We start from the raw sequence: 24,798 nt of genomic DNA on the forward strand, positions 1-24,798 counted from the left end.
AAAAAGAAAAAAGCTTTCCAATGGACTACTGAATGTGAACAAACATTCACAACCATAAAAGAAACTCTTTCAAAACCACCAATTTTACAAACCCCCCTTAAAGGGGAACGTTATTCTTATATTTATCTGTGGCTATAAGCTCTGCTCTTATTGCAGAAAGGCAAAAGCAGCAGTTCCCGATCTATTTTACCAGCAAAACATTACAAAATGTCAAACTTCGGTATTCGAGCATTAAGAAGCTGGCCCTAGCTCTTGTTTTCTCGGCCAGAAGACTTCGGCCAAACTTCCAGAGTCGTGTAATCCATGTTCGGACAGATCATCCTTTGCGACAAGTCCTTCAGAAACCAGAACTGGCTGGACGACTAGTAAAATGGTCGGTCGAGCTTTTCGAGTTCAACATCAGATACCAAGGATGATCATCTATCAAATCCCAATTCTTGGCCAATTTTATTGCCAAATTCAGAGTACCAGACATCGAAGAAAGTTCATAAGAATGGTTTCTGTATGTAGACGGCTCTTCTAACCCGCAAGGGTGTGGCGCCGGGATCATACTCGACGATGGAAATGGTAACGTCATTGAGCAATCGCTTCACTTTTCCTTCAAGGGAAGCAACAACCAGAGTGAGTATGAAGCCCTTATTGCCGACCTCAGACTAGCTTCCGATCTCAATGTAGCCGAGCTTAAAGTATACGGTGATTCTCCGCTAATTGTTCAGCATGTAAATGACCTGTATCAGGTAAAAGATCCTTTATTATCCAAATATCTAGCAATTGTTCAAACTTTACTTTCAAAATTTCATAAATGTCAGATTGAACATATACATCGGGAAAACAATAGCCGAGCTGACATACTCTCTAAGCTCGCCAGCACACAAATAAATAATTCCTCCCTTCACCGATCTACCTTGATTAAACCTAGCATAGAATTAACAGATGTTCTGAGCGTAACATAGGATGCAGATTGGAGAGCTCCATACATAAACTATCTTCGGACAGGGATCCTGCCAGGCAATGTCAAAAACATTCGACACTTTCGCCGACAGGCCTCCTTCTTTACAATTTATAACAACTGCCTATATAAACGAGGATTCTCTCGTCCTTTACTAAAATGTCTTTGCAAAACGGAAGCCGAGCTTGCACTTGCCGAGGCACATGAGGGTATCTGTGATACACACCTCGGAGCCCGAAGCCTGTCTTCAAAGATCGTCAGAGCTGGATTATATTGCCGACGCTACAACAAGATTGTAAAACAAAAGTCAAAAGTTGTAACAACTTCCAGAAAATAGTCCGATCACACATCTCCCAACCGAACTCCTACACTGTTCTGAGGTAAGCTGGCCCTTTAACCAATGGGGTATAGATATCCTCGGCCCCTTCCCGACAGCAGCAGGGTAGGTAAAATTCCTGGTTGTAGGAATTGATTATTTTTCAAAATGGATAGAGGCCCAGCCTCTACCTAAGATTACATCACAACAAATGCTTTCTTTTGTATAGAAATATATTATTTGTCGATTCGGCATAACTCGGCACATTATCACAGATAATGGTTGCCAGTTTGCCGACCATAAGTTCACATCCTTTTTGCAGGACTTGAAAATCAAACAATATTTTTCATCAGTAGAGCACCCGCAGACAAACAGGTTAGCAGAAGCTGCAAATAAAGTATTACTACATGCTCTCAGAAAGAAACTGGACGATGCAAAAGGCCTATGGACCGAGCTTATCCCAGAGATCATATAGGGATACAACACCACCATCCACTCAACCACAAAAAAAATACCCTTCCGATTAGTCTACGGTTCAGATGCAATGATACCCGTGGAGATCTCTCAATCCTCACTGCACACTAAAATGGCCGACCACACTACAAAAGACACAACTCGGCAATCCGAACTTGACCTCATAGAAGAAGTCAGAACGTCCACAGCAATAAAACAAATGGCTATGCAACAACTCATCGCTCGAAGATATAATAAAAGACTTCAACCAAGGTCTTTTCAAGTCCACGACTTTGTGCTCAGAAAAACAGAACAAGCTAGGAAACCATCAGCACATGGCAAACTAGCAGCTAATGGGGAGGGCCCTTACAGAGTCACAGAAGTAATCGGCAATGGAGCATACCGACTACAAACCTTAGAGGGTAAAGATCTCCCTAACACTTAGAATTTATCTTCCTCAAAGTTATACTACAGTTAAAACCAGGGACAGGCCAGTACTCTTTTTCCTACTACCAAGATTTTTCCCACAAGGATTTTGCTTGGAGAGGTTTTAACGAGGCTAGCCTACCTGGGGGCAAGTAAAATTCTTGGTTGTAGGAATTGATTATTTTTCAAAACGGATAGAGGCCCAGCCTCTAACCAAGATTACATCACAACAAATGCTTTCTTTTGTATAGAAATATATTATTTGTCGATTCGGCATAACTCGGCACATTATCACAGATAATGGTTGCCAGTTTGCCGACCATAAGTTCACATCCTTTTTGCAGGACTTGAAAATCAAACAATATTTTTCATCAGTAGAGCACCCGCAGACAAACAGGTTAGCAGAAGCTGCAAATAAAGTATTACTACATGCTCTCAGAAAGAAACTGGACGATGCAAAAGGCCTATGGACCGAGCTTATCCCAGAGATCATATAGGGATACAACACCACCATCCACTCAACCACAAAAAAAATACCCTTCCGATTAGTCTACGGTTCAGATGCAATGATACCCATGGAGATCTCCCAATCCTCACTACGGACTGAAATGGCCGACCATATTACAAAAGAAACAGCTCGGCAATCCGAACTCAACCTCCTGGAAGAAGTAAGATCGTCCACAGCAATCAAACAATTAGCTATGCAATAGCAGATAGCTCAAAGATATAACCAAAGACTTCACCCAAGGTCTTTTCAATTAAACGACTTGGTGCTAAGAAGAACCCAACAGACTAGAAAAACATCAAGCCATGGCAAACTAGTAGCTAACTGGGAGGCCCCTACCGAATCATTCAAGTCGTCGGAAACAGAGCTTACCAAATACAAATATTAGATGGTAAAGATCTGCCTAACACTTGGAATGTATCTTCTTTAAAGTTATATTACAGTTAAAACCAGGGACAGGCTAGTACTCTTTTTCCTATACTACCAAGATTTTTCCCATAATGAGTTTTGCTTGGAGAGGTTTTAACAAGGCTAGCCTACCTGGGCCTTTGAAATCAAAGGTTCTCAAATGAATAAATTTCTTATTTCATCAAGTAAATACTTCTCCTCTCTCATTTATTTGTAACCTATTTATACCGCCGATCTATAATCCGAAACCGATCATTCGGATATTATCAGTCAAACAAACCACCGATCTAAACTCTGAATCCGACCATTCAGTAACTTTCAGTCAAACAAATAGCCGATCTTAATCGGAATCCAAACATTTGGAATCTATCAATCAAACAAATAGCCGAACCTAATCGTAATTCGATCATTTGGAATCTATCAATCAAACATATAGTCGATCTTAATCTGAAACCGATCATTTGGAATCTATCAGTCAAACAAATATCTGACCTCACCGCGATTCCGACTATTCAGAATTAATCAGTCAATCATATTACCGATCAATACTTGAAAAACGACTATTCAAAATTTATCAAACCCACTCCAATTATACCAAACATTATATATCAAATAAACCCTATTTCTATTCCGATTACTCGGCATCTCACTAAACTCGGCCTTCTCGGCCTTCCATTAACATCAACCAATATCCATCAAACTAATGGCACTTCCCCATTCAAACAAGTTTACCTAACAATAGGGTATATTTTACCATATCAAAACAATTAGGCTCCAGGCCATAATCACAAATCAAACAACATATCAAATTAACAAACAAAACAATATAATTATCAATCAACGCATGCACAACAGCATGTAATCAAAAGCATCATAAGTTGCTTTTCTCCAAAAACAGTAGCAAAATAAACATTACAAACATAAGCTCACCACAGGAGCAAAATAGTTTACCAACAAAATAACTGTCCAAACAAACACCACAACATCAGACATAAACCTCTTCAATATTTTCATCCCCCTACTCGGCAGCACCATTATCCTCCACCATAACCCCATCCTGCACTATCTTCCCTGGATCTATCTGAGAGAAATCCACTCTAGGAGCAAGAAACTTTGCTTGAATAGAAGCCCTTTCAAAACCTTCAATAAAAGAATCCAAAATCTCACCTTGTCTGCTCTTTTCCATCTCCTTCAACTTACTTGATAACTCAATCACACGAGCACTCATACTGGAAAGATCAGCTTCCTTTTTCTTAATGTCTTCTACTTCCTTCGAATAATTTTTCTTTGTCAATGTCAACCCCTTTTGTACCTCAGCCAGCTTGGCTTCAACCTCGGCAACCCTAGTAGTCCCCAAATCTAACTCCTCCTTCAACTTTGGATCAGACTTTTCATTCGCAGCTTTCATATGCTTCTTTTCTCGGCTACGACCCAAACTGGCCAGTCGCAGACCAACAACCTTATGCACACAAAACAAAAACAACTATCAACAGGATCACCAGCAAATATATCAACCAAAACAACACAATAAAAACACAATTACCTGCATATACTGGTCAATCGCCACATCCCCCACCTCGTCAGCTAAGATAACATCGGAGGGGGTCTGACAGACCTCATCAGCAATAATCATGAAGGTATAATCCTTCCCCCAAAGAGACGAACCCTCACACTGCTCAACAACATCATGCAACTTCTTCTGGTTATCATAAAATTTCTGAACTTCCTCTATTGGAATCTCTAGCCCATCATCAGAATCTTCGGACAAGTCCACTACGTCAGCTTTTTTCCTTTTTAAAATCACCTTTTTCCTCCTCGGCTTTGGCTGATCAACCTCGCCAACACTGACCTTATCTGCGTGTGACGAAGATCCCTCTTTATCAAGACCTTTACTTCTCACCCGAGCCCTCAGACTCGCAGCAGACACGCCCGGATATTTACCACCTGCAACACAAGCAAAACTAACATTTGTCACAAATCTCAACAGTGATACAATAACCAAATTACAACCATTACCTAAATAATCTATAACAACCGCTTTATTATCCTCCCACTGCAGCACTTCATATACAGAAATCAACTCCTTACGATCAACAACCTCAGTCAAATATTCAATTACACATTTATTCCTTGCATTTATAACCTCCGGCCCCAGAATACTCTGAGGCTCCGAACACCACCAAACAGGAAATTTCTCCCCAAAATGCTCATCCATATAAAAAGGGAACTCTCCCTCAACATTTCTAACATTTACATACATTTTCTTGAAATTTTTGAAAGAGGATTTTAAAGTTTGAAAACAGCAAAACGGGGTGAACTATTCAAGTTCACCGAACCCCCCTTCCAAACCCCTTTTGCTTGAAATAATGAAAAGAATAACTCTACTGTTGGTTCCTCCTCCAGAAACTCCATCAGAATTTCATAACTACAAAGGAATGCCCACCCATTAGGGTGAAGTAGGGAAGGTGCACAATTAAGCTGCTTCAAAACCTGACACTCAAAATCCGTAAACGGCAGCTTCACCCTCAATTCCTCTAAAACACTATTATACATATAGAAAAACTCAAAACCCTCCCCTCTATGAAAAACCCTGTCACCTGATGAACAGGAAAGTAGCTCCACCCGAACCCCAGCACCTACCCTAACAATCTTACTACTATCAATCTCTTTCACAGCTTCCTCATCCAAAAATAGAGATGCACGACTCTTCACGTCCTCATTAACCCAATCATAGGACCAGTCAACCTTCTCTTTTTTCTCCTTTTCGAAACCCATCAGTAACCAACAAATGATGAAGGAGGAGGAGAAGAAAAACAGACAAATGCAGAAGGAAGAACAAAGAAGTAAGAACATACCTCTCTTACTCATTTTGATTCAAAACGTCTCTGATAAACAAAAAGAAATGGAGCCAAAGTGAAAACCTTCAAGATTTCAAGAGTGTTTTAATTAAACACACTTTACCACCTATTTCGATTCCACTGCCCTCAAATCAAATCAGTTACATAAAAAAAAGTGGACTACATTGGAACCACGGACGTGCATTTAATTCTGTCTCTAGGCCACTAAACATCATTATCTACCATCATTAACTGTTTAATAAAGCAATTTGAACTGGGGGGCTACAGGGTCTCACCTAATTGGCCGAGTTACTCGGTCACTAAATAACCGATCTATGTCTCATTAAGCTCAACCTGCTTCATTAAACACATTTTTAGGCTAAACTTGGGGCTATGATCTGACTGTTACAAATATAACTCGGCATCATGACTCATAACTCGGCCATATAATGCAAAGTTCGGCGTTACGCGTTACAAACCGAGTTCAACGGCCTACATACTAGAATCAAAACGTCAGAATCAAACATCATCTCCCATTAAGCCTTATTATTATTCTTCAATTCAGACAATGAAGCAGATACATAACCGACCTGTCTCACTCCGCATATAAAGGTATAACATCTTCTCCTTAAGAACACATTGAATTCTCAATACTGACTTAAGCTTCGGAGTGCCTTTGCAAGTACACTCCCTCCTTGTTTCTTGTTCACGCTCTGCACAATTGGACATCCCCTCGGAGTGAAGCTCGGACTTCCCCAAGGCTTAAAGATCGGCACCGAAAATAACAACTCGGCGTCGATTCCCAGGAGTCGAGCTCCCCCTTCAGGTATCCATACAAGAACAGAAGATAATGTGACTCAGATAATGTGACTCTTCTTATAAAAAAATTTATTAAAGTGCTCGACTAATGAATGAGACCAATTATGCAATTAAGTAATTATGAAAAAGCTTAGAAAACACTAGTATGCTATGCTATTTCTTTGTTCCTTCCTTGGTGGAAAAAAGGTGCACGTGCGTGACCACCTTTTCTTTCATTTGGTGGAGTGGAATGGGAGAGAAACCTGGTCAACTACTTCAGTCATGAGGAATTGAGGATAACATTGCCAAGTAGTGGCTTGCATTTTGGGATTTCATTAGGAATCCATTAATCGACAGTATGTTTTTCCAAAAAAAGAAAAAAACTAATCTGGGCTAAGATTGGTGATATGAAATAGCTTTTTTTTTTATTAAGAAAACTAGGTATAGTCTAGAAATTAACCTAGGCTGCACGCGGATCGGATCGGATCATGGCCAAAATTTCGATCCGATCCGCACTAAAATCATCGGATAGGATTGGATCCAATATCCGTAATTTTTAAGGTTGGATCCGATCCGATCCGATCCGATCCACACATTTGCGGATTGGATCGAATCGGATGATATATCCGCAAAACACAAAAATATTTTTAAAAGCTTATTTTTATTAAAAAATATCAATAAAATTCATTTTCTATTCTTTTAATGTTTGCTCTTAAAATAATATTAAACATGCTTTTTTTAAATAATAAATTAAAATAATACAACATATATGATAATTATTAGTTGAAATAAAATATAAAAAAATATTTATTTATTTATTTTTTTATTTTTGCGGATACGCGGATATGCGGATACCAACACAAAATCCGCAATCCGATCCTATTAGTGTGCTGATCCGATCCGATCCGATCCGAAAGTCTTGCAAATTGGATTCATATCCGCAATTTTCAAATCGGATTCGGATAAATACCGCGGATATGCGGATCGGATCCGATCTATGATCACCCCTAAATTAACCAGTAGAAAGACATAATACGAAAATGGATTCAAAAACTTTAATATATAATAGAAAATGTGTTAATTCCCCATAACGACATGATAATAAGGTGATTTGTCTAAGTATACAAGAGAAGACAAATTACAATTAGTGATGTTGTTGGGATAGAAATCGCATTAAGATCTCTTCGGGGTTGAAATTGCTAATAGAAATAGGTTTAGCTAACATGCAGGTACATATATTAAGATTACTATTAATTAAAAGAAAAAGGAAAAAAAAGAGTAGTTGTATATATTAAGTGAAAAGGTAGTTTAATTTAATTTGTTATAGGGGAAACTTCATTCTTTTGTGGGAAGGAAAGAGCAATTGGAACGTGTGATTAAGATAATTTGTAGATTAACGAAGAACAACCCTTGTCTTGTTGGAGAACCTGGAGTTGGCAAAACAGCAATCATAGAGGGCCTTGCTCACAGGATTTTGAGTGGCTCTGTTCCTCAAAATCTCAGAGGAAAGAAGGTCATACTCATGTTTTTTACACCCAATAAATTTTGTTTTTGACAAAATAAATTTTAACATTTATTTTTGACAAAATAAACTCCTAAATATCAGTTGTATTTGACAAAATAATCTAAACTCTAAAATGAGGGTAACGATTAGTCTATTTTGTCAAACGAAAACTGATATTAGAAGTTCATTATATAAAAAACAAATGTTAGGTCCATTTTGTCATAATCAAAATCTTTTAAATGTCAAAATAATTATTTACCCTTAATTAGTGCTTTCAGTGACTTAAGAAAAAGAGAATTCAACTTGGCATATTTTTTATGATCAGGTAATCAAATTGGACGTTGCTAATCTTTTGTATGTTATACAAAGTCAAGGAGATTTCGAGAATATCATTAAGCGTATAATTAAGGAAGTTGGGCAAAGTGGGGATGTGCTACTTTTTGTGAAAGAGGTTCAAAACATTTTTGAAACATCATCTTCGGCCCAAAATTTTGCATACCATTTGGGACATGCCCTTGAAAGAGGTGTTATTCAGGTACTCTTCTATTTTCCCTAAGCATCATTTAATAAAGTTTAATTTGTATATATATAGTGCATTTTTACTACAACATAGGATTTTTACTACGTATAATTTGTATATAAAGTTTAATTGGTTGATAATAAAGAATGAATAAGTAATTTCTTTTGCATCATTGCCTGGCTCATCAGCAATATATATAACAGTTATTGAGTGACAATTACATGCTTCAAATGAGTTTCTTCTTCTCAAATAATCCAATAAATTTACCATGATAGATATATATATATAAATCTAGATCAGCATATATTCATCATAAGAAATAAATTGGATTAAATTATTTGTAGGCATCAATTCTTCTGCGGAGGCAAATGTAAGCCAAGAACCTGAAGCACATAGCCATGGCTAGCACAACCCAAACTTCTTTCAAGCCACCTTTCAAGTTAACAGTGCTAAATGTTGGTGAACTTTGCAAGGGTCTGCACCCTCCCTCACTTTCACAGTCATATAATTGGTCTCCGGAATACTGCACTTTTAGAAGAAGCCTGAATCCGTAGAATAAGTAGGATAAATACTTCAACCACTGCATGAACTTTGGTATGTGCTGCAACAAAGAAAAGTTGAAAACCTTGAATATATATATAAGTTATGAGCAAGTCATAGTTATATAGTTCATTCACAAAAAAGTGACTTGTATATTGTTTAGTTATGTTAAATCTTTATATTATTTTTACAGCTAAAATTACCTTAATAGGCAAGAAATTGATTATCTGGGAAAATGATTAGTCTCTTTCATTAAAATCATTGATTATAAGATTAAAAAAATTATAATGTTAGCTAGTCTTACATTGATTACTATTTTACACACGAACAATAACATAAATAAAAAGACAAATAACTTTGTCTAGTTGTCATTTTGCAAAATCAGTACATATTTTGCTCTATATTTGTACCTATTAATCTACTTGTATTTATAGAACACTTAAAGTGAGTTATGTTCTGCTTATTCATAAAGTAACATTTCTTTTTGGTGTCTACAGAGTAGTATTTTATATAAAAGTATAAAAAAATGTATAACTTATCCAACTGCTACTTGATAGTGAAATAATTTCTCCATTATTTGCACTTTATAACAGCTTATGGATTAAAAAACAGTAACATTTGCAGCCATCTAATCTAATAATCAGTAACACAAAATACATACATGTTGAAAGGGAGTTAAATAATATATATACTTAATTATACACAAATATATAGCGACTAATTTGACGATTGATTTTTGATACGGACGTAATATTTTTGTAACAGTTGGCACCATACCTGGACATAGTAGCCACCAGTAAGAAGGAACAACATAAGCACCAAAGAAGCAGCCATGCCTGCTCTTTTAATACTCATAACTGCAGCTCCAAACAATTCTCCAGCGCCCTGACTGGTGACGGCGATTAACAGAACGGAGAAGAGAGTCAAGAAGAAGCAGGCCACGGTCCTCTTGAAGCCGGCCATGAAATAGACAATGATCATGAAGAAAGTGGGATAGAAAACATGCGCCACCATGTCACACAGCGTGCTGCATGCGTAGTATACGCTTAATCTATACATGTCTGCTTTCCTTTCTTTTATCAAGTATATCTTTTCGAATGGAAACACGTACACTGCTCCAAAAATGCATGTAGATGTCCAGAATATACATATATAGAACATTAAACCAACCTGCACACGTGCAATATCATCAATATTCAAATCTCGCTTACTTGGTGTGTCCATATTACATAACATATATATCAAGTACCTAATTCAAAAAGTTTGATTCATTCTGAAAAGTGAAAAACATATTCAAGAAATAGATAATTTTATCAGCAAAATAACATAATTTCACTCCATTCATGGCGAAAACATTAGTCTTTTATAACTTTATAATTTTATCTTGTCAATTTAAGTGTATAATATGATGTGGAGTAATACCCTCAAATAATTTCCTATGAATTTTTTTGTAGGATATTTTAGTCCCTGATAAATTTTAATTACAAATCTAGTCTCAAGCTTTTCATTCTGTTAGATAAAATAGTTGAAAAAAAAGTTCTTTTATTTTTTTTAAATAACATAGAAACTAATTAAATTAAATTTGTTAGTTTCCAATACGAGAGTTTGATGTCAGAATTTACTTGTCTAATAAAGTAAAAAGTCAAAAGAATAGAATGGAAGTTACTGACCTGATCTCTGAGTTGAGCCTCAGTGTTGGTTGAGGATTTCCACCAAAGTAATCCCAACAAGAGTGCAATGCCAAGTGCTTGAACTAGCCTTAACTTATCAAAATAGTCCTTGCATCTTGCTCTGAATGTTCTCCTAGAAAGAATCACAAATTGGTCCAACCAACTCAATGTCCACTCCTTCTTAACTTGAATTGCTTGTTGAAGATGCTCTGCTGTTGTTGCTGCTCCATGGTTTTCCTTTTCCTTTGGCTCCAACAAAGCTTTATACTTTATTTTTAGATACTAACATCATTAACAAAAAGTTAACAACTAAATAAATAAATAACAAATGTGGTTGTAGTGAATAATTCTTACATTAATAACCGCTCTAGAAGGGTCATTAGTTAGTTGATCTTGCAAAACTTCGGCTGGAAAACTTATATCGTTGACTTGTCCGGTAGCCAAGTCGAGCAAGAACTCGGCCGGATTCATCGGTATCTCCGGCATGAACCTCAAGGAAGAGAAGTAGTCCATTGATTCTCTGGCCTTACCATAGTAAACCGGATAGCCTTCTGATATCAGAAGAAGTTTGTCAAACATGTGAAAGATTCTGCTTGATGGCTGATGTATTGTTGTAATTATGGTCCTTCCTGCCTATACACAAAATTACATACATTCTTTTTATTGTTTTATCATATAGTATATAGAATTTAATTTTGACGCCGATATTGTAAAAAAGTTTTGCCGTATATCCAATGGGAAGTGCTAGCTAAATAATGACCATTTTAAACAATATGAACAATCACCAATCAAATAAAAATACACTAGATTTTAATTTAATGCTACTAATTAAATTTAAGATTAATTTACTCTTTTAACCTTATTAATTCATATTGTTCACATATTGTTCAAAAATGTTGTTGGTTGCTTATACTTTTCCATATCGAATTACGTAAGCGAAATAGAATAACTACTTTTTACATTGATCGTGCAAATAGTCATAGAAAAATTTATATGATTAGATGACTATATAAAATATTTTAGGTTTAATTACTTTATTAGTCTCTATAGTTTCACTAAATTTTCAATTAGGTCCTTATACTTTTTTTTCTTTTTAATTGAGTCCCTACAATGCTTTTGTTTTTGTAATTAGGTCTTTTTCATGTCAAAAATATTAAGAAAAAATGATAAATCGATCATTGACTTTTTAATTCGTGAACATTTAAGACCCTGCAAATTTTAAAATACATTTAAGTTCATGACCTCTTCAAAATTTGGACACATAGATCCCTAGGTCTAATTTGTTCCATTTTAAAAACTATCTCACGTGTACACCCGTATCAACTAGGTTGGTACAACAGGAGTGACGTATGATTTTTTCGTTGGGTTGAGAGACCTAAGTAAATATGAGGGATCGATATGTCCAAGTTTTGAATAAGTCAGTAACTTAAATATATTTTCAAATTCTCGAGGACTTAAATGTCTACGGATTAAAAGGTGAAAGACTTATTTATCATTTTTTTCAAATATTAAATTAACCGAATATTTCAACGAAAAATATGTGGTCAAAGTCTAATTAGATTTTTAATTATGGATACCTTCAATTTTGTGGAGAAATATTGAGTTAATTCTAATAATTTACTAGGAAGAACCTAATTACAAAATTAAAAGTAATATATGGACCAATTGAAAGAAAAAAAATATAAAAACCTAATGATTTTACTAACAAAATAATCAAACCAATATTTTACGCAAATTACCAAAATTAAACTCTAATATATATTCCCCATTTTAATTAATCCCATAGATTCAACAACGTTAATTAAATACCTTGGCAAGCCCCTGAAGAGTGACAAGAAGTTTGTTTGCTGAGGTGGAATCAAGGCCTGAAGTTGGTTCATCAAGCAGTAGCAATGAAGGATCAACAAGAATTTCATAACCTATGCTTGTTCTCTTCCTTTCCCCTCCTGATATGCCTTTCAGATATCCCCCTCCTATTTTTGTGTTGCGACATCTATACTTGCACAAGTGATGAATTATTAGGAACAAATTGTTAAGCTTTGGTTAAAGTTTTCACTAAAGATTATTTCGCATATAATTGATGAAAAAAAATGTTATCTGCACACTAAATATTAGTTATCAAATCAGTTCGTACGTATTTATGTATGAATACATGTATTATTTAATTTATTTTTACTGTGTATTTGATATTTTAATATGTATACTATATAAATGACTAATTCAATAGATAATTTTAGATATACACATAACATGATTGATTAACTATAAAAGAACAAAAATTTGTAGAATATATTCAAAATTTCGATTCGTTTGATAAATCTAGATAAATAATGGATCATTTTGTGAAAGTAGATAATTTTTATTTTGGAAAAACATCTTACTCGTAAAATTTTTTTATATTATTGAAAATCTAAATTCTTAAGATTATATTTGATATTTCTATGAATTAATATACATTTCAAAACCTACATATTTTCTAATTTTGTTTGAACTTTTATTTTTTCACGAGTAATTTTACCAGCAAACACAGACATTTTTTGTGTTCCACACAATTTCATATGTGTGCAAAGATATGATAAAAAAAAACAAACCTTTCAAGGCCTAGCTGCTTGATAGTGGTGTCCACTTTTGCATATTTTTGCTGCTTGCTCATATTAGTTGGTAGCCTTAATAATGCGGAGAAAACTAATGTTTCTTCAACAGTTAATTGTGGAAAAAGAATATCCTCTTGTGTCACAAATCCAATCCTATAAGTCAACGGAGAAAAAGGCACAACAATAACACTATTAGTACATATTTAAGTTTTAAAATATATATGAACAATAATCTTGTTATATGTATGCCCTTTTTGTTTTTCATATCCTTGAAAAAATGTGGTCACTTTTGCAAGAATATACAATAATTTGAAAAAAAAAGTAAAACTTTTGAAAAAGAAAAAACTTCGGAAAAAAAACGTTAAAAAAGAAAAAAGTAATTAGGTAAACAAGTGATACAATTGTGTTTTTTAAGTAAATGGATAAAAATATAAACAAAATAGTATAAATATGACAAAAATATTCTTTCTTTCTCTGAACAATCTTTAAATGTACGATCTAATATTAAAATCTTTTTATATATGTGTAGGAAGGTTGTTATAAGTTATAACCACTTAACCTCCTCTTGACAGCTGGCGTATAACGAACATCGTTGTAGGTGATTTTTCCTTTTACATTGTCAAGTAATCTTGCTCCTATGACTCTCAACAAGGTTGTTTTGCCACTCCCAGAAGGACCCATTAGTGCTAGAATTTCACCAGGTCCAATGCTTCCTGTTATACCCTTCAAAATCTTCTTGTATTTATCATCACCTTCCCCATTATTATTCTTATTTTCTCTAGTTACCTTTGATACTATTCTCTTCACAGGGTTTTTCGAAGCTGCTCGTGTATTGTTTCTCACTTTAAACTCTACATCTTCAAACTGCAAATTTATGTGAATTCAGAAAATGTAGCAAGCAATTAATATAGTTGTGATTACAAACGAAGAGAACAAAAATGCTAAGCCGTTTAATTTGTATTTTATTTAATCAGATTGATTAAGTTAAATGACCAACTAAATAACGATATAAGATATGGTTATTTATTTTGTTAATATGACAATATATAATTAGATTTTTAAGTAAAAAAAATTTATGCTCTAAAGTTTAAATAGATTCGACAGTAATCATTCTACTAAAATAATATGTAAATAGAAATCGAATTTAAAACCTTATAAGATTTAAGTCTTTTTTTTTTAAGTATTACGTTAACTATCCTTACATAGAAATAAATTCCAATCGACTTCAAATTGGTGTAATTTCAGATTTGAAATAAAGAAGAAATGTGAATTTGATAATGCCTCTATAGTTTAACGAATAAACGCTGTTAACCCCATAACTTGTAATTTCTAAATAAGTACGGAGAAACTATGTCATTCGAGATATAGTTAGTTGGCTGAAATCTCAAATTCTTGAAACTATATATATACAAGCTATATATAAAATAAAATGATGAAGACATTAATTAATCTCAAGTACCTTGAGATATATGGGGAGAGGGCCAATTTGATTGAAACTGGAATCATCAATTTGAATATCAATCTCAGAGCAGTTGTTGTGAAAGTATGAATGAGACAAAAACTCATTATTGTTGTGAGAATAGTCATTATTGTTGCACCCTTCAATTCTCATAGAACCCACTAAGGGAGGTGACATTATTGAAATGTCTTCAATTTCAGCATCCTCTCTTCTAGTTTCCATTACCTGGGAAGTCATTAAAAGCTAGTTTTGAAGCTAAGTCTCTAATAGCTAGCTAGTACCCCAAAAAATAGAAATTAAAAAAAATAATAATGATAAAATTTCTTTTTTGATTTTTGATGAGTCAACTGCATCAGACCAAGAGCTTGCCTATTTCACAGGTTATTATATGGTAGCAAAATTTTGGTTGGTATGCCACATACTTTTCATGGCATGTTGTTGGTGTGAACCTCACATTAACATACCCTTTAAGCCAATATGATGGTATGGAATAAAAGAACACTTGAACATGTCAAGAAAATGAATAAAATTTTGTTTGGTTAAGAAACTATACATTTATAAAATTCACTTCTTTCGGCATTACGACATTCCATTCATAGTGTGTCATTCATTGGTTTGCTACTTTTCATATAATACCAACAGTTCCTTCCAAATGTGTATGGTTTTAAAGAATGTGAATTGCAACTTAACATAAGAGACAAAAGAACACCTATTTTTTGAATTATTTATCCTAGGAGAAACATTAGGGGTGAAAAGGGGGTTCTAGAAAGAAATTAAACAAACATTGTGTAATGATAAATTTATCATAGGAGGTACAAAATCTCTTGGCGTAATAACTATATCCTATTTGAAATGATTTTTGTTAGAGAGTCAATAAAATATTTGTATAATGTGTACAATGGACTATTTATTTGGCCTATAGGTTAAAAAATGAACATCACCCATACTATCTAGAATAACCATCCGGGTATTAGGGATAATAAACATCTCATGTCATGAAACCACTCATCCCAAAAGCTTAAGTTGATTTTATACCATGTCATGAAACCACTTATCCCAAAATCTTAAGCTGATGGGAAAAAGTAACACTAATGGTTATATCTCTAATATTGAATCAGACATCCCTAAACCTCTATTGTACACATTGTACAACTATTCTATTGGCTCCCTATACTTCCTCATTTGAAATTGATTCGCACTTCATAGTTCGGACTAACACTTAAGGAATTACGCAAAAATATCGGATAGTAATAAAATGCTAAAATTGATTATGAAACAAATATTATATACTTTTTTTTGGTTGGTCTAGGTATCTTCTAAGCCGATTAATCCGTCACGAATCTAAACTCTATTTAACGGTCTGTCATTAACTAATGGATTGCTGCATTCACAAAAAATTCGAATTTTCGACATTTATTTAATGGGATGAGTTATCCATTCAACCAACCTATTATATACTAATCAAATCAAATTATAGCAGGGTAACATAAGAGTCAATAACAACAAACAAAATAGCTATATTGACTTGAGTGGTAGAGTGTTGTTTGCAGATAGTCACCCTATACTAGTAAAGAAAACAGAAATATTATCCAATTACAGAAAATTGGACGAGCTATATCTTGGCTGAAGATTGGCCTCCCTCCAGCCATTTGCACTGAATATTGGCCATATGATAGTGGAACTACAATCCAATAATAAAGTAACGAGTTCATGGTGACGCAGTTTGCTGATTTCATAAAGTCACATCACCAAATTTCGTTCCATTATGCTTTTTAATCGTGCAACTGAACCTATTTTATGTAGAATTTTTCCTACCTTTTTAGAAGGTGTTGCCTTTCTTTAGTTTTCTTCAATTCTTTGATTATAGGTTCTATTGTGATTTTTCAAGACCTCACCTAACGCTTCATCAATCATTTTTCATCTTATTAGATCTGCGTAATTAGCTTGGATTACCTAAAGAAGAAAAATATTAAGAGATTATCAGAATTTATTATTTTTGGCAATTACTTAATCATTAACTTAGTTCATTTAGTCTAATTCTTTTAATCTAATAATCTAATAACATACTTTATTCTATACTCTTAAATACTGATAATTAATTGATGACAAAAAACAACAAGTTCTAATAATCTTCTAATATTCTTCTCATCTAAATACTATCAGGCAAGGGCATAATGAGACGTTGCAGGATTCAAGAATTTCTTTACAGGTGGGCAGCCTTTATGTGTGAAAGGTACTTTTGGATTCAAGAATTTCAAAAAGATGAACCTTAGTGATAGTGTTACTCTCTCCCAAGGAAACTTGGCCAAACACGTTTATGGATGAAACTCCTCTCGCCTCCATTAGTATACACAAACATCATTAGATCAGTATAAACATACATTTGTCTGTATGGTTTTGGATTCATTCAACTTATACCAATACATGTTGAATCCGACCCATCTACATCCCCACATAATACTAAGACAACTTAGTGACGTTTAATTAGTCGAACTAAAACTTATTAATGTTAAGCACATTTTGCCACTTGTCATGACAAGCATCGTGACACTAGAATTCACCTAATTAAAAACAAAACGCAAAAACAACAATCAGGTCTAGGGAATATTATTAGTGCTATCGTGTTATTAAGTCTCTCATTTGTGGTATAGAAATGCAGCAGCAGTAACATACTAACATCACGTTAAATGTGAAACTTTCTATTTTATATATCCTCTCTTTTGATTGGCCAACTATATTACGCACAAGTGTCAAATTCATGGAATGTAAAGGAGATATGTACTTTTGAAATTTTCTTATTTATTTTCTCTTAAAGAATATTCGCTTTTTTAAGGCATTTATACCCTTAAATAATATGGCCATTAAAACTGTTTTAACTTTGAATACTAGCTAATAATATTTATTTATTAATCATATTTGATTCAAATTATTATAAAAAACTATTTCTATTTTGACTCAACTCAATGAGAATCGAGAATCGATGGTCCATTAAGCGGACCAACGACCCAGCAGTACAATGATACGCTCATCATGTGATACAATCTCCTTGAAGGAGATTTAGACAACTGGTAAAAACTTTTAGGACTGGATTTAAGCAGGAGGGCCCATTCGACGAATGAGGATAAAGGAGAAAGAGACCTACTTCTCTCCTCAGGTACGCCACGTAACCTTATTTAGCCGCCTCATCGTACGGGCACTAACTTTGGCATCGGAATGTCGTTGCAGCTGGCTCCATTCGCCGATCACCCAACGACACATTGGTGCAGCTTCTACCCTCAGAACTTACATCCAAGTCTTGATCTTTATCCTCGACAATCTTTTACCCATCGACCCAATGAACTCACAAACAATGGCGCTGTCTATGGAACCTGACGAGAGCTGAGGATGGAGGCTTTCCTTCATCCAAAAGACGAGCCAGGAGAAGGTGAGAATATCGAGTGCCAAGAGGTCGTCTCATGAGTAGGCTGAGAACGAGGACCTCTTGTAGGCGTCGGCCAACCCCCTCCGGGCAGGACTACTCCCATGATTAATCCCCGAAAAGGTATCCTTTTGGGGGTACAGGACAACTCTCGAATCATGCAAGAACTCAGACACAAGGTCCAAAATCGAGAGAGAGTGCTGGCGGCAAGAGACCGCTACAATCCTAAGAATAGCCAAAACACCCGCTCACGTGCAGAGCCCCGCCTGAGCCATTCTTGCACTCGGTCCCCGTTGAGGAGATTGGAAGAATAATGGAACGACGGGGAGAAAGACGATGGCACGACCAGACTGATGGTCGCACCCAGTTTTGTCACACCCGAGACAAGTTGAGAAGCTGGGAATATAGGGAAGAGCGAAAAAGGAAACGCTGAGATCCTGTGGTGATCAGCGCCACGCCTTTCCATTCCTCTATCCTCAGGGTCCGATTACTTAAGAATTTCGATAAGCTGACAAACATAAGGTATGATGGTACCAAAGAGCCACAAGAACACATCATGGCCTTCGAGGCCAGAATGAACCTAGAAGCCGTGGGAGACACGGTCAGGTGCCGCGCGTTTCCTATAACCTTGACGGGGCTGGCAATCCGTTGGTTTATTTCTCTCCTACAAGGTTCTATAACCACTTTTTCAGACATCTCTCAGAAGTTTCTAACCCAATTCACCACTCGGATCGCCAAGGCAAAGCACTCGATCACTCTCTTGGAATAACACAGCGGGTTGGCGAGCCTACGAGAAAGTACCTGGACCGTTTCAACGATGAATTCTTAGAAATCGATGGCCTCACTGATTCCATGGCCAGCTTGTGCCTACCAACGGCCTAGTAAACGAGAATCTTCGGAAATACTTAACCACTAAGCCTGTTTAGACAATGCAAGAGATACAATGCATGGCAAGAGAGTACATAAATGACGAGAAGGTTAACAAGGTGATAGCCGCCAACAAACGGCAGCTAGCCACCCAACCCAACTCCCCTCCTGTCAGGCCGGCAACTTGGAGAAGTCAAGGGACGTCCCAATGCAAAGGAGATGACGTTAGGGAGGCCATTTAAACCCTTTTTTCGGATAGGAAAGTTCACAAATTATACCCCCTGACCGCCCTGATAGTGGAAGTCTTCCAGCAGATTGCGGATAGAGGTATTTTGCCCAAGCTGAGGCAATTAAAAGACTGTATGGGAGAAAATAAGAATCTCTATTGCGACTACCACAAGGGTTTCAGACACAAGACACAAGATTGCTTCGACCTGAAGGATGCGTTCGAGCAATATATCCGGGAAAGGAAACTGAGTAAATTTTTGCGGTTCATCCGAGAACCAAGAAGAAAAGAAAGGGACCGCTCCGAAGAGGATCAGAGTCGGGTTGTCAAGCCAAAGCAAGACACTCCAGACAACCCGGACACAGCCCCAACATTAGTAGTGAATGTGGTGGTCGGTAGGGACGCTCCACCAAAGTCGAAGTCTGCAGCGGAAAAAGATGCTAGCGTACTTGCCATTGCAGCCAGGGAGAGGCCTCCCCCTAGAGAATTTTTCGAAATATTAGTTGGCCCCGGAGACTGGTGGTGTGACAACCTCCCGGAGGACCCACCAATGGTGGTTACAACGAGGATTGGGACGGGTTTTGTCAAGAGAATTTTAGTTGACACATGGACATACTCAAACATCATGTTTTGAAATGTGTTCAATGCCCTGTGATTAAAGGAGAGCGTCTCAAGGACCACCGCCACGGAGTCGTGTGATTAGGTGATAACTACATAAGACCAAACGGCTCCATCATCTTGCCGATCTGCATTGGTTTAGGAGCAAGTAGGAAGTCCATCATGGCTCAAGGATTCCATCTGCAGACGATGGGTTGGTATGGACGATCTTAAAGGACCTAAAAATGGTCGTCGCTTGCGATAACGCCAGCTTGTTACATAAAGGAAGAGGAAGATGTCCTCGAAATGAGCAAAACGGCCAGCTTGTTGGAAGTCGGTTTCATTAGAGAGTTAGACTGCTTTATGTGGCTTTTAAATGTGGTTCTTGTGAAGAAGGCAAATGGGAAATGGAGAATGTGTGTGGACTACTCAGACCTTAAAAAGGCCTGTCCAAAGGACTCATTTTCCCTTCCTAACATAGATGCCTTGGTGGACGCAGTGGCGGGATACAAGTTCTTGAGTTTTATGGATGCGTACTCGGGATACAATCAGATTCCGATGCACCGACTTGATGAGGAGAAGACGGCGTTCATAACACTAGGGGAACATATTGTTACAAAGTCATGCCATTCTGCCTAAAAAATGTAAGGGTAACCTATCAAAGGTTGATGAATAAGGTTTTCAAGGATAGGCATGGCAAAAATCCCCAGCAGGGCGGGTACCCGCGGGATTTACCCGTCGGGGAGCAGGTATGGGGGGTCATTTTTACCCGCGGGGACGGGGGACGGGGCCCCGTATAATAAATGGGTAGTTTTTTCCTCCCTGATGTATGAGTCTAATTATGTTTTAATACACTAGTGTAAGAATATTACATACAAGAAATTGTATATACTCATTCGTTATATATATATTCTACTATCCTGCTTCTAGTTCCTTTATTTTTTGATCTGTTTCACTAGACCAAACAGTTTTAACTAATATCATATTCCTATCTAAGTGTTATTTGAATAGTTTGGAGAGCTGAATTTTAATTTATAATTTATAATTTATATTTTTGAGTTAGGTTAATGAGATTTTGATTTATATTCACAACATTGAAGGAGATGTTGACGTAAGTAAACTATTAAATTACATATAATACACTATGTTTTTATATTATTGACTTATTGAGTTATTATATGATTTTAACTTTAAATTGTTTTCTTGTCAATGTAGGATTCAAGTAAGTCGGAATCTACCATCACTACCATTATGGGATGAAAGGAAGATTGAGATGGTGGAATTATGTTTTTATGATGTCATGAACTTTATTTTGTTGTTTATGAATATGGTTGGTTGTTTATGTAATATTTGGTTGTTTATGGATATGTTTGGATGTTTATGTTTGTTGTTATTGCTATTTAAGTCTTTAAAGACTATGGATATTATGTTTGTAATGACAATTGAATATTATCTTTGATTTTCTCTATTTTTTTTATTTTTTTCAATTTTTACTTATTTTTACAAAAATCCTCGGATATCCGCAGAGACCCAAGTCTCCGGCGGATACGGGGTCCCCGTTACCCGTCATGGGGACGGGGCGGGGACGGGGACAGTAATTGGGGGCGGGGGGCATGTCCCCGCCCCCATGGGACCCGTTGCCATCCCTATTCAAGGACCACATAGGCAAGTTAGTAGAAATCTATGTTGATGACATGCTAGTTAAAATGGCAGAATCGGACAGTCTGGTAGCCGATCTACATGTCATCTTTGGCTTCCTCCGAAAACACAATATGAGGCTAAACCCCCCAGAAATGTGTCTTTGCCATGGAAGTAAGGAAGTTCCTGGGGTTCATGATTACTCAAAGGGGGGTAGTGGCCAATCCAGATAAAATGCGAAGCCGTGATTCGCATGGCAAGCCTCAAGTGCATGAAAGATATGCAAAGGCTAGCTGGGAGATTAATGAATCTGTCCCATTTTCTCAGTGTTTTAGTAGCCAAGGTGTTGCCTTTCTTTAACCTAATGAAAAAGGAAATCGCCTTCGAGTGGGGCGCATCTTACAATGAAGCCTTTAACCACTTTAAAAGGATTTTACCGGAGCCACCTGTGCTTGGAAAGCCAAGAGAAGAGGAGCCTTTATACTTCTACCTCGCGGTAATAGAAGAAGCTCTGGCAGCCACCCCTAATACGAAAGGAAGGCAAGCAACAGCAACCCGTATACTTCATAAGTAAGGTGCTCTAAGGGGTAGAGCTAAGAAACACAAGGTTAGAAAAGGTGGCTTTCGCTTTTCTAGTTTCTTCTTGGAAGCTAAGGCAGTATTTTCAAGGACACCCGATTACAGTAAGAACTGACTAAGCGATCAAGCAGATATTACATAAATCTGACCTAGCAGGACGGATGATGGCCTGGGCAATAGAGCTATCCCAGGATGACATCCAGTACAAGCCTCGCCACACCATCAAATCCCAAGCAATGGTCAACTTCTTGGTGGAGGTAGTCGACGATCCATCCGATGCATCGAACATGCAGTGGAAGCTCCATGTTAACGGAGCATCCAACAAAGCGTTTGGTGGAATAGGAATAATATTAGAGAACTTAAAGGGGGCGACTTACGAGCAGTCTATCAAGTTTGAGTTTTTGGTCCCGAACAATCAAGTAGAATACGAAGCCATGATTGGAGACTTAATACTAGCAAAAGAGGTTGGAATAGCAAGACTTGAAATCAACAGTGACTCCCAAGTGTAACGGCCAAGTTAACGGAATGTACCAAGCTCGAGACCCGCTACTGCAGAAGTACCTACAGAAAACTAAACAGTTGTGCAGAGGTTTCGAGGAGGTGATCATTCAACATGTTCCTAGAGAGAGGAACGCTAAAGCAGACCTCCTATCGAAGTTGGCTAGCACCAAGCCCAAAGTGGAAAACCAATCTCTCATCCAAGGCTTGGTGAAAGAGCCATCAGTAGCCTTATGTTTGACCCAGGGTCACTGGGAACCACTTTTCTGGGTAGACCCGATCCAACGGTTCCTAAAGAAGGAGACCTACCAGAGGGCTCAGAATAAACTAAGCTAGTGAGAAGATAAGCCGCCAAGCATATGGTGGTGCAGGGCCAACTATACAAGAGAGGGCTAAATCAACCTTTGCTGAAATGTTTGCAGTTCGAGCAGACGGAGTACGTCTTAAAAGAAGTACACGATGGATGTTATGGGCACCACATCGGGGGGAAGTCCCCGGTACAAAAGCTCGTTAGGGCTGGTTATTATTGGCCTACAATGATGACGACGCTAGCAAATATGTGAAGAAGTGCCTCAGGTACCAAGAGAATGCAAACTTTCATAAGGCACCGGCAAAGGAGCTGAGCTCCATCATGGCCTCCAGACTTTTCTCCTAATGGGGAGTCGACCTGTTGGGCCCATTTTCGACGGCCCCAGGATAGGTCAAGTACCTAATCGTGGCTATTGAATACTATACCAACTGGGTAGAAGCAAAGCCACTGGCGAGTATATCATCCTCAAATTACCGAAAATTCTTGTAGAGGCAGGTGATCGTCAGGTTCAGAATTCCTGAGATCGTGATATCAGACAATGGGACGCAGTTCTCCAATAAGAAGTTTGGAGAGTTCCTGGTAGGGCTCGGCATAAATCAAACATTCTCCTCTGTAAAACACCCGAGGAGATGGCGAACAAGGTCATCCTAAAAGGGTTGAAGAAGCGCTTGGAGCAAAGGAAAGGCTTGTGGGTAAACGAACTAGCCTCGGTTCTATGGTCTTACAAGACACTGCAATATGCTACTAATGAAATGCCTTTTCGGCTCACCTATGGAGTAGATGCTGTTATTCCCGTCGAGATAGGGGAACTCAGCCCAAGGCTCCTATTAGGTAACGGCGACGAGGCAAGTGAGAAGGACCTAGTAGATGAGACTAGAGTGATGGCCCACTTGTTGGAAGCGGCACTGAAACAGAGGTTGGTGTTGCGGTACAATCAAAAGGTGCGTAGCAAAAGATTCGGAGAAGGAGACCTAGTCCTGTGGCGCAACGACATCGAGCCACCGACACCCAGGGAGGAGAAATTGTCCCCCAATTGGGAAAGGCCCTACAGAGTAAAAGAGGTGATAGGGAACTACGCGTACATGCTGGAGCGATTAGATGGGAAGGAGCTCCCAAAAACATGAAATGCGGCAAACCTGAGGATGTTCTACTCATGAGGGCCTACACTCTCCATGTCTTAAAGACCTCCCTAGAATATTTTGGTTATTATTTTCTCTCCTTATTTTATTCAGTTATGCTTTTGTTTTAAGTTTCACTTTTATCGTGCACTTTCTTGTATTCTCCAGGCCCTACAAGGTGATAGGGAACTACGCGTACATGCTGGAGCGATTAGATGGGAAGGAGCTCCCAAAAACATGAAATGCGGCAAACCTGAGGATGTTCTACTCATGAGGGCCTACACTCTCCATGTCTTAAAGACCTCCAAGACCTCCCTAATAAGCATTAAATGGCCAAATTCACTTAAAAATGCAAGTTTGTAGATTCACAAAATTATATGTTCAAAATACACGAAAAGGCAACTCGTCACTCGTCGACAATAAACTGCGTTCAACAAGCTCAATTACAAGCAACAAAAAGTAAAGTTCAAGTACATCAGAAAGAAACTAAGTTTAAAAGACAAGAGCAACAGTAGTTAAGGCCTCAGCATGTCCACGATATTTCCATTCTGGATCATTTTGAAAGCAC

At 37.2% G+C, this 24,798-nt stretch overlaps 1 protein-coding gene and 1 long non-coding RNA gene across 2 annotated transcripts; one reads left to right on the forward strand and one right to left on the reverse strand.

The window, feature by feature from the left end:
• LOC110269241 lies at positions 7,975 to 9,176 on the forward strand. Its single transcript, XR_002358268.1, has 3 exons — positions 7,975 to 8,205; positions 8,522 to 8,731; positions 9,061 to 9,176. It is a non-coding gene; the product is annotated as an uncharacterized LOC110269241 (long non-coding RNA).
• LOC107645413 (ABC transporter G family member 26-like) lies at positions 8,864 to 15,340 on the reverse strand. Its single transcript, XM_016349431.2, has 8 exons — positions 14,980 to 15,340; positions 14,080 to 14,384; positions 13,518 to 13,673; positions 12,736 to 12,919; positions 11,281 to 11,559; positions 10,927 to 11,208; positions 10,034 to 10,426; positions 8,864 to 9,317 (listed from the first exon to the last, which is right to left on the reverse strand). The coding sequence occupies exons 1-8, from the start codon at positions 15,214 to 15,216 to the stop codon at positions 9,051 to 9,053; spliced, it is 2,103 nt and encodes a 700-aa protein (XP_016204917.2). The 5' UTR covers positions 15,217 to 15,340; the 3' UTR covers positions 8,864 to 9,050.

The sequence above is a fragment of the Arachis ipaensis genome, chromosome B01 (assembly GCF_000816755.2).
Source record: "Arachis ipaensis cultivar K30076 chromosome B01, Araip1.1, whole genome shotgun sequence".
Lineage (NCBI taxonomy): Eukaryota > Viridiplantae > Streptophyta > Magnoliopsida > Fabales > Fabaceae > Arachis > Arachis ipaensis.